Source organism: Podarcis raffonei, chromosome 8 (genome assembly GCF_027172205.1).
Source record: "Podarcis raffonei isolate rPodRaf1 chromosome 8, rPodRaf1.pri, whole genome shotgun sequence".
NCBI lineage: Eukaryota > Metazoa > Chordata > Lepidosauria > Squamata > Lacertidae > Podarcis > Podarcis raffonei.
In genome coordinates, this window is record NC_070609.1 from 49,517,788 (window position 1) to 49,534,420 (window position 16,633).

The following is a 16,633-nucleotide window of genomic DNA, read 5'->3' on the forward strand; positions in this document are numbered from 1 at the left end:
AATGTACCCGCAAACTCATAAAGGGTGACATTTTATTCCTATGCAGCTGGCAAGGAGGAAAGTCCACTGAACATTGGCAGTGAATCTTCAATTTCTCCTTTATTCCCCCCTCTTGCAAAATTATATTTCTTTCCCCCCATTTCAATCACAGTATAAAATTCCCTCTGGGTTCTTTCTCATCTGAAATAATGACCACCATTTTTCTTAACTTTCATAAATGGCTTTCACCCTCACAGTTTCTGCTATGTGTTGCCTCATCCTCACACAGGTGCCGGCGATGCACTTCTAACAAGAAGGATAACAAATATAGATACTTACATGAAGCGTATCTGTTTTTATAAGTACAAGTGGCCAAGCTGCATGCCCTGGCTGGTATCAGATGCTGACGCTGCCCCCAGAGAGTTGTCAGCTGCTTGCTGAAATGTGTCATGTTCGTTACCTTCAGCTTGGTCAGAAAGACCATTTTGGACCAGCACCAAGGCCTCCTGCAGGGTCTATATAGCCAGAGGAACGAGTGCTCTCCCAACGCAAAGCTGGAATAATATGCTATGAGTGATTGGACTTAAATAAACCCAGTTCTGTTTATGAACTATTCTGATCACCCAGGGGCACACCCATTTGGTGGTGGTGATGGTGGGGGCAGCCAAACAGATAGTTAAATTTCAACCCATCCCACAGCTGGATTCTTCATTGGTTCTAATTTTTGGTGGAGAGGCTGGACTCACTGGCTGCTGCCTGTAAGCTTTGCATATAGAAATGGCCCAAATAAATTCCCTGCCTTGCTCAGGACATTCTTCTGCAGAGTCTGGTGTGATGTTTTAGTGATTTGCATACCTTACTTTTCTTTTGCTTCTTTTTAAAGATAGTGTTGTTTGTTCAGTATCCATCCACACTGTTTACAGATGGCAAACAGGCAGATGGAGGACAAAGTGCTTGTGGAGGGGGCCAATGGTAAGAATATTGTTACACACCACTGCAATCCCGGAGTGGTGAGAGACTCTGCGGGTTCCAAGCGCTTACCCAGTGTTCATTTTTTAGGGAATGAGTGTCAGTGGAGACTGTGGTGTCTTTAGGATATATGGTTTTATTTACCCATGTATACAACCTGAGCATAGGATGGTGGGGCTAACAGCATTAACACTGCCATAGATATTGCTTTCCCTTTAGGTTTCCAGGGGAGCCCCAGCACAGAGCAAGACCTGTCTCTCTGTCTGTAGCTACTGTTTTCATATATGTACATATCTATATATATGTATCATACACAGAGACTACCGGTATATTTTTCTCCTATAGTCTGCTTAGGTGAGGGGATGGAGGAAAGGCTCATCTATTTGTTCTGTGAGCAACTTTTTTGGTTATGCTAAATTGTGGTATTTAACTAGTCAGTCCAAACCATTACCTTGAAAGAAGGAAATGGTTTGGTTGGTTTCCCCCTATACATTCTACCTTCACAGATGCAGAATTGCAGATTCTGGAGGGGCTGACCCTGCAAACTCATAACATTATGGATGGGATGGTCTTGGTGGAGGAGAGAACTATTGCAATGTTGGCAATTGAGAAAGGTGAAGACAAAGGTTGCTCCCTTCCACACCAAACCCCTTTGGAGTCACTGTCACTGCTCTTCTGCAATTAGTTGGGAGCAGAACTCAAGGCCAAGATCCTTTTATAATGCTTACTCACAAGCCAAGTCTTGTTCAACAAAGATCCCTGGCAACATCACTTCACATTTTATTGCTTTCTGTGTTTGTTGGGGACTTTGCTTCACTAGAAGGATTTCAGAATGGAACCAATTTCCCAAGAAATGCTTTCTGGGGTGTGGAGTGGGATTGCAGACTGAGTGTGGACCACAAAGAAAAATTACCGTATTTTTCGCTCTATAACACGCACCCGACCATAACACGCATGTAGTTTTTAGAGGAGGAAAATCCGTAGGCATGCCACCTGTAGGCATTCCCTCCATAACACGCACAGACATTTCCCCTTACTTTCTAGGAGGAAAAAAGTGAGTGTTATGGTGCAAAAAATACGGTAAGTACTCTGTGTCTACTGATTCCAGAATAAAATGTTGTGTGAATGCAGCCTAAGAATGTCTTAAGAACTGGGGCCTCAATTTGCTTGTTTTCCTTCCCCACCTCACCTTCCTTTTCTCTCATGTATCTTAGATTATAAACTTGATGGAAAGGACAATTTTTTTTAACCTTTGTACAGTGCCTGGAAAACTTTGGCACCTTATAATTTTTTATAAATTTTATGTTTTTTTTATTAATAATACACATGTAATGCTTTGAACTGTCACAATCTGCTATACATTCACTCATGCTATATAAAAATGTTAACTGTTTATGACAATATTTCTCCTCTATCTTTTTCTGCTCTATATCTGTAGATCTGCTACAGGTTACACAGGAAATTACTACAGATTGTGAACATGTATGGTTTTTTGACCTCTTTACATGGAGCAACCTTTGCACTGACCCTTTGCAAAACTGTGTGCACCGAGAGTTAATTTTCTACATTAAATTGGTGCTTCCCCCCCCCGGGGGGTACGCAGAGGGACGCATACCCCCTAAACATTTTGTGAATCTAAGTTTGGCCTCATTGAGGGACAGTATTTCAATATGAGTAGGAAAACGAGAGTATCCCTAAACATTTTTTTTTAAAAGAAAAAAAGCACTGCCTCAAATTATACACCGGGTATATAGAATTTGCTTTGAATAATAATATTTAAAAATGTCTTGAACTGATAAATGAGGTTATGGACAGTGTTTGTCAAACACTGATTTGCTTGGGAAAAGCAGAGAATCCAAGGGCCGTGCCATGGTTGACAGAAACTTAAAACATCAACAAATCTAGTATGGCATAATACATGTTGAGGAATAAAATCTACATGAAGTTTTATTTGCAGTTATTAGGTGTAGAAGTTGGAGGGACCTTATAAGTTTCTGTAGATGAGAATTCCCATCAATAGATATGTGAACTGTCATTCTCATGAAGTGGACTGTAGCCCATGAAAGGTTATGCTGAATTGTTAGCCTTTTATGATGCCAAATAGTTCCCCCTCTCTCCGAATTTGTAACCAGCGAGGCCAAAAGACAATGAATCACAATGGGAAGCTGCAGTTCAATTACATTTGTATACATAATTCAACATACGCACCAGCTGTCCCAGTTTACCAGAAACAGTACCCTTTTCTTGCTACACTTGCCTTGCAAATTGCTATCCCTGTTCTGGCCATTTGCAGATGGCATTTCAATTATTATTATTTTGCATGAGATACCACGCTTCCAGCTCCAGCTCTTTACCTAGGAGCTCTAGAGTTACACCCACAACCTACATTTACAGCACATGGCTTCCCCTGAATAATCCTGGAAACTGTAGTTTCTTAAATGTGCTGGGTATTTAGTTGTGTGAGGGTTAAGCCATAGTTCCCTGGAGTGTTGTTTTTTTTTTTTGAGGGGGGCAACCATGTGCTTCAGATGAATGGCACTGGATGTGGTGCTGCTATCCTAGGGAGATTTACTTCTTCAGTAAACATGCGTAAGAGTGTGCTGCATATAGAAACATGGGTAGACAATTTGTCTACCTGGCTTTGTAAATGCCTTAGAGATTTCTATGTACCGGTATTTATTTTATTAAGTGGTCTATAAATCTTGTTAAATAGGCAAATAAAATAAAAATAGAATGGTATTTGTACAAAAGCTTATGTTGGATTAAATTCACCTTTAAGGTGCTATAAGATAAATTGTTTTGCTTTCTTACTGACCAGCACCAGCTTTCCAGGTTTTCAGACAGGAGCCTTTCCCAGCCCTGGGACCTTTTGCATGTAAAGTAGGTGCTCTGTCACAGAGCTAGACCTTCTTCCACATTTCTGCCTGGTTTTAACACCAAGCCAGTTCCTCCTTGTTGTTCAATGTATAGGACTAAGATATGGGAGACTATGATTCCAGTCCCCACTCAGTCGTGAAGCTCACTCGGTGACCTGGGGAAAATCGCTGTTTCTCAGCCTAACCTACCTCACAGGGTTGTTGTGCAGATAAAATGGGAAGAGGGAGAACAGTGAATGCCAGCTTGAGGCCATTGGAAGAAAGGCAGGGTATTTATGTGATAAAATGAAAATAATTATCTCTATCTCCCTGTGTATGTAATGTATCGGTCTCTGCCTATGTGTTTGAGCCACACAGACATCATATATACAAAATCACGCTACATGCTTATTGAGGCTTTGAGAAATATTTGGCGGGAATGACAATCCTGAAAACATGACCTAACCATCGCTCTGCTTTATTTCTGCCACCTGGTGGCCTCAAGCTTCCAAACTCTGATCCCAAAGCATCATTGAGGTTTACAACTACACTCCCCAGCGTCCACTTCTTCTTTCCCTGGTTACTACAACTCCCAGCATGCCTCGGGAGAAGCGAGCTTCACGGGAGTCCCCCTGCGCGCAAGGCCCTCCGGGACACGTAGTCCAGCCGCTCGCCGGCTGGAGGCTCTGGCGTTGGGTTGGCTGCCATGGACCAAAGGTGGGAGCCCTTCAGCGCGCGTGCGCAGCGCCTCGAGGCAGTCGAAGGGGAGCGGCGGGGCTTTGTGGCGCATGCGCAGTGGCGACTCCGGAGGATCTCTCGCGAGGAAGGACGCCATTATCGCAGCCGCCCGACCAAACACCACGAGAATTCGGCAAGGCAAACGGTAACCTCGCTCTCCCCCGCGGCTGGGCGGCTGGCTCGGGCTGGAGCTCTTCGGCGCGGGCCTCGCGCGGCTCCCTCACGACGCCGGAAAACCCGCTCGGTTTCCCTCACAGCGCCTCGGCCGCTGGGCCGCGAGGGGGAGGCGGGAGGAGGGCGAGCGAGGGGCGGGGCTTCACTCTCAGCCTCTCACTCCCCCCCCCCGCGCCGCCGCCGCCGCCGCGAGCCGCTTGGCCCCTCCCCTCCTGGAACGGGAGGCAGGATTTCCCTGCTTATCTCTCTTTCACCGCCCCACCGCCTTGCACGAATTTAGATGATAAGACACCATTTATTTAGGATTATAAATGTTAAATATGTGTGCGTGTATCTGTCTGTTAGCTTCCTGATTTGCATATATTTGCATACCTCAATAATTCGATTTTTATTTTTACACGGGTAAAATTACTCGTTAAAAACGTAGGGTTGCAACTTTTTGATTTCCTAGATAATATTGATTGATCCTTATGGTTTCATCAGCGCGTGTGCTGGTGCCTTTTCTAAAAACAACAACAGCAACAAAATACAGATCCTTGCCTGGAAGGGCAGGCATACTACTGGACACAACACAGAGATAAGGTTATAATCTAATCTGCTTTCCCACAGAAGAACAGTGTTCAAGGTGGATTGTAGTATAGGAAGTGGAAAACCACAACAAGCATGAATATGTGAGATTGAGTAAAAGCAAATTTGAATAGGTTGAAAATGTGTTCTTAATTTGGTGGGAAGCCACTTAAATGTACTTATTTACATATCAATGGGGTATTTTAGCCTATGGAAGCCTGGTGTCAGTCCTGTCACCAAGGTTTTGCTCTGTTGCTGTGCCTGGGCTCTGGAGTATCAGCTACCTCCCTGACAACATTTTGTCATCACTTGAAGGTTGCTCTGTTCTGAGAAGCATTTGGCTTGCTTGTTTTTGATTATTTTTTGATTATTTGCTGTTTCTGTTGTATTTCTGTTTTTCAGTATGTGTTCACACACACACACACACACCCGGGATCTCCCAACCTTAGAACTTAATAATAATAGGATACTTAATTCATCTTGTCATGATGGAATCTGAGTGGATAATGTTTAGAAACACATTCAAACTACCTCTGTTTTGTAGTCATCCTCTTATTAACTCCCAGATTCGTCCTTTGCTACCAATGTTTCGTTCATTTTAACCTGATGAAATATTTTTACACTTGTTCAGTTATTGTCAAAAGGCTAATTGAACGTTACAATTTCAGTAATGCGCACGTGTTGAAACAACAACCACGTGAAATTTTGATTGTGACACGATGCAAAGAAAAATCCAATGAAAACATGTTTAATATTTTGTACCCATATTTATCCTTGGCTGGACTTGAAGTGAATGCTCTCCTTTTGATTAAGCTTGACGTGAATACAATACATAATCTAGTTTTAGGACAAGGATAGGGGATCTGTGGCCCTCTGGATGTTCATTTGGGAGGATGGAAGTTATAGTCCAACAAAATCTCCTGGAGGGCCACAGGTTCCCTATGCTTGCTGTAGGGCAAGCACATGTTTTCTAGGCTCTCACTCCCCATTGTTGATATAAGCTAAACTTCAATGATCTCCAGGCTACTTTACAATTTTGCAAAGTTGTAACCGGGCAAGCTTTGCATAGAACTGGGATAGGCAACTTGTTTAGTGCTATTATAAATTGAGATGGGCCACAATGAAGCTTGCTGCAAGTTTATTATAGGTAACTGATTATTAATACATAATATTATTTAGATAATTTCTCACAACCTAGTTAAATGTCAGGTGTGGCATGTAAATGTGTTGTATTTCTGTCTTCTATAATGCCGAACTTGTTTATACTGTGCTCTCAGTATGCATGAAGATATGATAATAGAGAAAAAGGGAGCTTACAATTTATCCAACCAGAACAGGAGAAGCAACAGAATAAGTCTGGAAATGGAAGTGGCAAGTGTAGCAAAGAGTAGCCCTTAAGGCATCCTCATGGGTCATAATGTGGGATTACAGTGGTACCTCTAGATGCGAACGGGATCCGTTCCGGAGCGCTGTTCACATCTAGAAGCAAACGTAACTAGCGATGGCACGTCTGCACACACGTGTGTCGCTTTTCGCCACTTCTGCGCATGCACATGACGTCATTTTGAGCGTCTGCGCAAGCGGCGAAACCCGGAAGTAATGCGCTCCGTTACTTCCGGGTTGCCGCGGAGCGCAACTCAAACGTGCTCATCCCGAAGCACATTCAACCCGAGGTATGACTGTACAAGTGAATTGTTGCACCCTGTTTACATTTCTTAAGTGCCATAACATTTGCCCTCAAACTACACGTTGCCAGAGAGTGAAGTCAGTTGCGTGAAACTGTTTAAATTCTTAACCCCAAACACACGAACAATGAAATGGGATTTGAAAGCAAGAAAATTAGTTCAGCTGCCATTGCAAAACCTGCTTGGAATCAGGGTCTGTGGGAAATGCAAATACTATTTATTGTACATATATTTATGGTCTAAAAAGGAACATGAAACTGCCCTCCCTGTTGGAGCCATGCAGGTCTGGGTCAGATCAGTACCTGCAAACCACACATATGCCACTTGGGGTTCCATGATGGAAGAAAGACAGGCTATAAATATAAGAAAAATAAATTAGGGGGAAGGAGGCAGATTACTGATGAATTGGGAGGTATATAGAAGAATAGCTCAGAGGTAGCGTTTGCCTGCTTTGTGTGCAGACAGGCCCAGGTTCAATCCTTGAATCTTTGATTGAATCAGGGTCAGTGGGAATGCTGGTGGGAAGGACTCTTCTGATTGCCTGAAACCACCCAGAGAGCTTCTGGTCACACAAGACCAGAGTGTACTAAATGGACAAATAAACTGGCTTGATAAAAGGCAACTTCCTACATTCCTGTGAAGACTAGTCTATGTCCATCCTTGCTGAAATAATATTTCTTTTTGCTTGGATCCATTCCTCCTTTTCTCTGCTGTAGGGTCAAGATAATCTCCCTTATGTTGTTGCTTCTTATTCACTGCTTCTTTCTGTTCACACCATTATCCTTTCATCTTTACCATCTTAAACAGAAAAGGTGTAACAAAAGAGTGCTATTTGGATTTGCAGCTGCATAGTTCACCTGTTTTGTTTGTTTGGTTTTGCTGCTCAAGACACTTGTGATGCATTCTGCAAGGACATACTGGTTTTTCACCAGATGGCGCTCTTCCCTTGAAAATTATGAGCAGCAAATTTATTACTGTACAGTATATTCAGTGCTATTTTTCTAGGAAAAGAGGTGCTGGAACCATGAACACCTCCCTCATTCCCTTAAAATGGCAAATGGCGCCCACCTGAGAGGTGCCGGAACTGAGTTCCTGAGTTTCTCCTGAAAAAAATCCCTGATTATATTGATAATACAATACAAATTTGATGTACTAGCCCATCATTGGCTCTAACAATTGTTTTCAAATAGCTTCAGTTTTGTGGGTTCTTTTTTAAACTGTTGGAAACCTTCTGAAGGATATTTAAAGTACAACCTTTGTTAAAATAAATATTTATACTCAGAACTGTTATGCTGCGTAATTTGTTTTGATGATGTCAATCCAATCAGTTTGGCAAAGTTACTCCATAATCTGTGTTCGGATTCCCTGAAGTGGATTTACAAGTACAAGCAATTTCTGTTCTCCCTGCTCAGTGATCTGCATTGTTAAAATAACTATGCAGAATCCAAGTGTGACTTTTGCAATTGGATCTTGTCCTTGCTTACTTATACGTAAATTTCTGAGAAAAACAAAAACTGCTCCCTATAGGTGTGTTAAGGATTGCAGCCTTAGTTTCTCTTCTTTGTTCCTTCTTTTATACTGTTCATTAACTTGGGGTGAAAAGGGGTTAGACATATGGTTTAAAGTGTTGAAACAGTATATTGGAAATGTGTGAGAGCACGCCCTTGGCAGCCTAAAACAGTAATGGCATATAGTGCTTGGGTTTGTTTTAGATGGCTGAAGGCTGTGAAGCAGGCTGAAGTACTGGAACTCAGCTCGCTCTCTCCATGTGGGGCTGGGTTCCAGTCCCACAAGATTCCCTACAGCTGTGTTTCCCAAACTTAGAATAATCGCATAATGCTTTTGAGAGTTTAGTCTCATTGGCATACCCTTTCTCTGGCAAAGATAACTTGGAGGTAGTTCTAATACAGTGGTACCTCGGGTTAAGTACTTAATTCGTTCCGGAGGTCCGCTCTTAACCTGAAACTGTTCTTAACCTGAAGCACCACTTTAGCTAATGGGGCCTCCTGCTGCCGCCGCGCCGCGGGAGCACGATTTCTGTTCTCATCCTGAAGCAAAGTTCTTAACCCGAGGTAATATTTCTGGGTTAGCGGAGTCTGTAACCTGAAGCGTATGTAACCTGAAGTGTATGTAACCTGAGGCACCACTGTAATACTATTTTATCTAGACCAGAACAAATTCTGCCATGTACCCTTTGAAAGCCTTTTGCATACCCTTGAGAGTATACCACACTTTGCGGAACACTGCCCTACAGGATAGGAGCTCACCCTCTCTGCTCTCTTCCCCACTAAAGGTGTATTGCGGGGGGGGGGGGGGCTTTTGCTGTCTCCTCTCTAACTATACTGTGTGCTCCCAGCCCCATCTATATATGTGGGTCAGGGTTTGGCGTATGCAAATACCATTGGGGAAAAGTTAAGCAGGGTTCCATTGTGGGACTTGCTTTGTCATTCTCCCAGTCCATTGGTTTAATCTTCATAACACAGATGGACAGTGATACTCTTGAGTGCAGCAAACACAATACCATCATTTTCTTCTTGCTCCTATTAATTGATAACGTGAGTCAGATGGTCACACTTTTTAGTAAATAACTAAAAAAGAATACACCGAATTCTATTTTAAATTGGCAATCTTCCTATATTTGTTTAAAGTTTCTACAGTTCTCTCCCAAGCACTGCCCACCCCCACCCCACCCCCATATATGACAAGCACCCATACCCCCCCCAAAGTATTAGTTTTCTGCAGCATCCTAAAAAGAGATCCTTTATTTAAAGAGTTAGTGTAAATTCTTTTGGATAATTTGAAGTAAGATGTATCCAGGTTGTTTGCACTTCGATCAGCATATACAAATATTTTGATTTACAGGCAAGTTGACTACCGAGAAATGTTTCTTTCCCTTTGCTGTGAACATCTAAATGGTCAAGAACATTTGGTAAATACAAACCATTTGTTCACCACAACTCCTTCCCTTTCTGCACCAGTCATACAATCTTATTTTCTGCTAATATTTTGTAGGCACTTCTGTTTGAAGGCTGTTCACTTTAAAGGCTAACGCTGCAGCCTCTGTAAAGGGTTGAAATGGAGCAGGAATTTTGTTTGTGTTCTTCCTATGTACCTGTGACCCTGTGCCTGTGATGATACTGCGTGACGTTGGGCTGGTGTGGTGCCAGGAAGAGAGACAAATCAAACCACGAGGCCATGTAGATTCACAGTATACCATATTTTTCTGTGTATAACATGCCCCCATGTATAAGACACCTCCTATTTTTGGGGACTCCAAATTAAGAAAATGGGAGATTTCCCAGAGTTGTGGAGCTTTTGGGGGGGCAGCTCAGACTTGTTGAGATTTTTTGTGGGGGGAATGCTGAAATTTGCTCACTTAACTGCCACTCGCACATGGTGCAAAAGCTGCCTATCGTCTGTCCCCTCGCTGGCAGAAGCTGCCAGTCGCCCAACCAATTACCGCAGCGACAGCCAATAAAAACTAGCCCTTGATGCAACCACCAATAGCATACCCAATAGCTGCTGACAATCTCCGGCTCGCGGCAGCAACCAATCCCAAGTCCCCCTTATGCACATTCCGTGTATAAGACAACCCCCAATTTTTAACATTTTTAAATAAACAAACCTCGTCTTATACATGGAAAAGTACGGTAATTTAAAATTTCAGATTGGGTTCCTAAGAAAATTACAATGATGTTTGCCCTTTTAGGCCTCCTCAGTGCGAGAGAAGCACAAGTGACCTTACATAGGGAGCATAACGAGTGGATAATGCACGATTAGATTTCTGCATAGGAGTGAAATAGCATTACACTTTGCGCAAATGAATGTAAAGGGTAGATGTATTTTGCCCTTAAAGCAAAATGAGGTAATGAGTGCAAAGGCTATGATTGTTGATAAATGGTTTCTTTTAATTGCCATTTATCAACTTTGAGAAGTTTAGGGTTATTGACCACTTCAAAGGCACACAGTAAGCTTTGTGACTGAATGGGGAGCAGTGTAGAACATGACTCTGAAACTTTGTTCAGTGCCTCAGTCTCCCCTAGTGTAGAGAGAAGAAATGCCTTAGTGCACCTGCAGCAGTGAAACCCGACGCCTTCATCTACCCCACCTGCAAAACATACATTTTTCTCATATCGGTCTCTACAGCTGCATCAGATACTGTAACTCTCCCAATGGTTTGACTTCACTCTTGAATGCACACTCTACCATAGTCTCCTGAGACAGACGCCAACAACCATGTACATATTGCGCAGCAGTCCTACAAACACTTACTTGGGAATAGGTTCTATTGAACTTTATGGGAATATCTTCCATGTAGGCTGCATCTATGTAAGCCAAAAGAGGCATTGGTTGCCTCTCGGTATCTTTTTGGCATATCAAGGCCTTTGCACTGCCTGTAAACGGAAGCTTCCAAAAGCACAGCTGTAGTTTCACATGACAACTCTGTCAGATCAGGCCAAGGCCCTTCCAGTATGGCATTCTGGTCTCAGACTAAATGCCGATTTATGTTCTGCACTATGCAGGCTTTTGATGAATTTTGGATGATTATAGTTGTGATTAAAATTAGTAAGAATCCGAAGTGGGCAAATGAGGATTGGAAGAACACATTAAATTCTGAAGAGCCAACATTTAGGGGAAAATGCTTCATGGAACTGAGAAAACACCAACATGAATGACTAGTTGCCTAGGGTTTTCCCAGTCCAGATGCAAGCAATTTGAAAAATAGCTCTATATGGAGGCAAGAAGGAAGGCAAAAACTAAGAAGAACTGCAGTTCTGTAATCTTGAGACTGGACACGTTTGGGTTCCCTTTGTAGTTTTATGAGGGTGCCTGTGTAGCATGAAATCTCTCTTTCCAATGAGAATCCTTTTGAGGTTCTACATCTTAATTCTACCCTTAAAAGTCATGCAGAAAAGGCCCTCGGAGAACTGGCAGGGCTCCTGCTTACAATGCGGTTGACCTTCTTTTACTAAAGGGCTGCTTTTTATTATGTTATGCCTATTAATCAGTGTTACAATATGTTGACATATGATGTAATTGGTTAGGGAGCAATGGGCTAGCATGAGATGACTAAGATCTAGCTGCCAACAGGTCTGCTGATAGGAGCCAAGTGTAAGGTTTATAAAGTTAGAACAAATCACAGAGGTGACTGGGTTTGTAAAAGAGCGTTCTTAGCTGTTTATGTCAGAGCTGGATGAAGGGCAAGTGGGCTACTAAAGGAAGATTTGGCTGTCATTTGGTGCCTGGGAAAGGAAAAATGATGCATTGAATAACCATGACAGCAATGTGTTAGAATGTTCATAAATTCTCACTTCGCACTGGACTTATTTCATCATAAGTTTTTGGTTTTTTTTTAATACCAGGAAAGAATTTCTGTTTGTGCAGTAAATTACTACAGTACCACAAACATGCATGATAGAAGAAAATTGGTTCGGAAGGCAGTTAGTTATGTGACTAGAAAAGCCAAGAATTACACTTCAATTAAATACCCTTTAAGTACTGGAAAAACCTTTGTATCTTGACACGTAGCTTCTTTTTATTAATTTTAGTTTATTTTGTATGTTTTAGAATAACTGTGACAGGTTTCAAATGCTGAGTATAGTTTTTTGGATTAAGATGTTGACAGAATGTTATGATTGCACTTTTTAAGCTGTAAAAATGTTTGGGCAGTTCTATTTTTAAACTGATATGGCTTTTGATACCGAGTTTTATTTTGGAATAGGAAATAATTACAGATTCTTAGATGACATTATCAAGTATTTAGGTGCCCACACTGAAAAAGCAGAGGCCATTGTTCCTAGGTGCCCGGGATCTCTCTCTACTCATGTTTTTTACCCTTAAAACAGCAAAGGATGGCAGTTGTGAAGGATGTACAGCATTTATTAGACTTTCCCCCTATATTTCTATTACTGTTATAGCTGTCACTTGGAACCAAAGTTAATAGACAGAGACATTGTTGTAAATATGGATCCCGACCCAGATTTTTAAAGGCGCCAAAAATATGACAGCATGAGTATTCATTGACCTTTTCTGCTTTTATGAAATATATTGTGGGCTTTAGCCCACATATGTTTACACCATGCTAACTATGAAACCTTAAACATGCTTCTTCAGAAGTAAATCCCACAGAATAGACATACTCCCTATTCGCAGGGGCCAGCAAACTTTTTCAGCAGGGGGCCGGTCCACTGTCCCTCAGACCTTGTGGGGGGGCCGGACTATATTTTGAAAAAAAAAAGAATGAACAAATTCCTATGCCCCACAAATAACCCAGAGATGCAATTTAAATAAAAGCACACATTCTACTCATGTAAAAATACCAGGCAGGTCCCACAAATAACACAGAGATGCATTTTAAATAAAAGGACGCATTCTACTCATGTAAAAACACGCTGATTCCTGGACCGTTCGTGGGCTGGATTTAGAAGGCGATTGGGCTGGATCCGGCCCCTGGGCCTTAGTTTGCCCACCCATGCCCTTGTGAATGTATTGGAGATTGAAGCTTACAATTCCTTAAACCTCAATGGTGACACAAGACCCACTATTTCTCTGCAACAGACTTACATGACTGCTCCTGGGTTCACTGTTAGTGTTCTCTTACCTTGGTATGTAAGCTATTTTTCAGGCTGAGAACTGCATTTCCTTGTAGGTGACCCCCAGGGTAGGGGTGGGGGGCAGAACACGATAGTGATAGATGTGGCCAGAGGTGAAGTAGGGTGGACTGACAGATGCAACTCTCGTCTTTGTACAATGGCAAACATTCTGGCCTTGTGAGGGCTCATGGTTTCTACTGAGGGCATGGCACCCAAAATTGGGATGTCACATTTCAACTGGGGCAGTTGAGGGGTATGGGACACATTCCAGTTTTGCAAAAGCACTTAAATGCTCGGATAAGGGCTGCTGGGGGGGTGGCTTGTTGAAAGAAGTGTGGGGCCTGGGAAGATTTCTTAGGGCCTGGTAGAGAGCCCTAGAGTGTTCATTTTGCTCCTGGGCCAAACATTCTCCATCCCTCATATAAACTGTCATTTCAGTTTTACAAAATGTGGAGATGGCCAGAAGATGAAAATTGATAGAATTCTGTGTGATACATCCCAATGATGTCATTTTCCGAATACCTGATGATTTTCATGGATTTTGATTTTTTTCTTTAAACTGTGACCCAAAGCATGCTTGGTTGAAAGTTAGTTCAGTTTAAGAGCTTATTGCCAAGTTGCATATGTTTTTAGGACTGAGGTTCCAGTAAGGAATGGATAACTGACAGCTCACAAATCAACTCAGGCCCAATTTTTCTTGGCCTTCGGACACTTAATGAAATTGAAATAATTTTCAGTTTTCATTAAAATGAAAAGCAAACACCTCAGTACTGCATAGAATAATAAGCTATTTTTGTGGCTTTGGAGCAAAGTGTGGAAAACACATCTGTGACAAAGCCCAAGGCAAGATTTCTTGAATTGGGAAAAAGACTCAGCTGAGTGCTATCCGCATATGGTACCAAGTTGAATTTGAAATGGATAAACCAATCTTATGCATAAAAATCATCTTACCATGAAAAGGAGGGGAAATGCCTTTCTTATAACTAAACAAACAAAACTAAGCATGGGTAACAAAACAATGTAGTGTTTTCAAAATGTTTTGGGAAGTAACCCAAAGCAGTCCCATGCATTGCCCTCCTGGTGGGGGGCTGCCAGGAACTCATTGCCACATTGAGTCCTCTATGAACATATTATAAAATACAAAACATATAGTGGTGTTTGTCACTGCAGAAAAGGCCTTTGATAGGCTGGAATGCAAGTAAGCAGGGAATGCAACTTATCCCAAAAATTATCTGGATTATCTTTTAAACATAAATACCCAGGATGAACAGTACATTTTCAAATTGTAGCTTAAACTTCAAGCTAAAAACCCAAGGATAAAAGAAGAAGAAGAAGAGTTTGGATTTGATATCCCACCTTACCACTACCTGAAGGAGTCTCAAAGCGGCTAACATTCTCCTTTCCCTTCCTCCCCCACAACAAACACTCTGTGAGGTGAGTGGGGCTGAGAGACTTCAGAGAAGTGTGACTAGCCCAAGGTCACCCAGCAGCTGCATGTGGAGGAGCGGGGAAGCGAACCCGGTTCCCCAGATTACGAGTCCACCGCTCTTAACCACTACACCACAGTGAAAAGAACACTGTAAAAATTGGTGTGACCTCTTGGTGAACTGCTCTACATGTGGAACACTGACTACAACTTTATATGATTTTGGACTCTCTTGTTGGTCACCAGAACCTGCAGTATGGTGATTGTAAAATACACATGCATATATATGTTAATATTACTTTAAATTGCGGGACATGTATTGTGTTAATCTGTGTGAATTTTGATTTTCTTACGAGTAAAGGAAGATGAAAAGCGGAGGGTGGGGGATTTTGACTTGTTCTTTCCCTTTTCTTAATGCATGGATTGAAATATTCTTTCTCTTCAAGTTCAGGGCAGGGCTTCCAATAGCTTGCAGTTAGTGACAATATGAAACAGTAATCCTAGCACAGCTGTTTTATTATGTTACGACTGGCTAGTTTCCAGGACTTCTGAGAAATGGCAAACTTAATTTGCCAAAATGATAGAAATGGCAACCACATGCCCTAAATCTCTTGCTAGGTTACTTGGGCATGCTGCCACAGCGAATGCAATCACAATAGTTTTCACGGTGATCCGAATTTCAAATGAATCTCTTGGCAGCAGAAGTGTTTTGAGTAAATGCCTCCAATACCGTGTAGTGTCCTCATTTGGAAGAATCTAGAATGCATATATTTTTTTGTAATGAGCAGCTGCTGCCTTGGCTGGTCCAGGAACCTGGGCGATGCTGTGGTGTTCTCCACCTGCCTGTTTTAATTGCATTCTTATATTTGAGCAGAAGAAGGGAAAAGTCGGTGTGTGCAGTTGGCTTTGATTCAGTGCTAGTGGTTAATGATAAATTGCCATTTCCACTGGCAAATGAAGTTTATTTCCCCAATATTTTTTTGCTTCAGGTATTGAAAAACCCCCTCAATCTGCCTGTTCTTCTCTCTCTCCATTTCTCCCCCTCCCCCAAGTGTGGGAAATGCAGATGTGGATTGCTCCAGCAATTTTAATTCAGCTTTTGGAGGCTGGAGATTTCCTTTAATAAGACCTCTAACAATCCCTGACAGGGAACTCCAGGGGGACAGTGCTGAAAAATGTTTGGCTCTAGAACCAGAGCTGAATGCTGGGATTGGAACTGAATATTGCAGGAGCTGAATTGTGGAAACTCTGGAGACTGGAGAGAGAAAACTGATTTAATTCAAACAAAAGCAGCTTCCAAATCTCATTTTGTGCTGACAAAGAGAGCCTATGACAGCCTTCCTCAACCAGGTGCCCTTCAGATGTTTTGGATGCTGCTGCATGATGCTAGGGCTGATGGCAGTTGTAGTCCAAAAAATCTGGAGAGCACCAGTTTGGAGAAGACTGGTTTATGAGAATGCCTCACTCTTTGGCATAATTCCTCATATATCTGTGTGTATAGATGTACTGGATCAGTCCAGGACAAGGAAAGAGGACTTTGGGAAGGAAGTCGCAGAGCGCAAGCCACTCTATCACTTGATTGCAGTAAAGACTAGTCCCATCCTCTCCTCCTTCCTGCAATCCACCATGCTGCCCCAATCTGCTCTA

General features: G+C 42.3%; 2 protein-coding genes across 6 annotated transcripts in view; one reads left to right on the plus strand and one right to left on the minus strand.

The window, feature by feature from the left end:
* Window positions 1-490, minus strand: part of CA5A (carbonic anhydrase 5A) — a 28,420-nt gene extending 27,930 nt beyond the window's left edge. The window contains exon 1 of the mRNA XM_053399951.1: window positions 319-490. Coding sequence (XP_053255926.1) covers window positions 319-463 — 145 coding nt within the window. The 5' untranslated portion in view covers window positions 464-490. The remainder of the gene's footprint in view (window positions 1-318) is intronic.
* The window catches only part of BANP (BTG3 associated nuclear protein), a 163,590-nt gene that overhangs the window by 3,717 nt on the left and 143,240 nt on the right, over window positions 1-16,633 (plus strand). The window contains exon 1 of one of the 5 annotated variants that reach the window (XM_053399948.1): window positions 4,495-4,686. The exons of 1 other annotated variant lie outside the window; for it this stretch is intronic. The gene's annotated coding sequence lies outside the window, so the exon portion shown is untranslated. Of the gene's footprint in view, window positions 1-4,494; window positions 4,687-16,633 lie in introns of those variants that run through there. 3 more of the 5 variants (XM_053399949.1, XM_053399944.1, XM_053399946.1) reach the window with 3 other exon arrangements.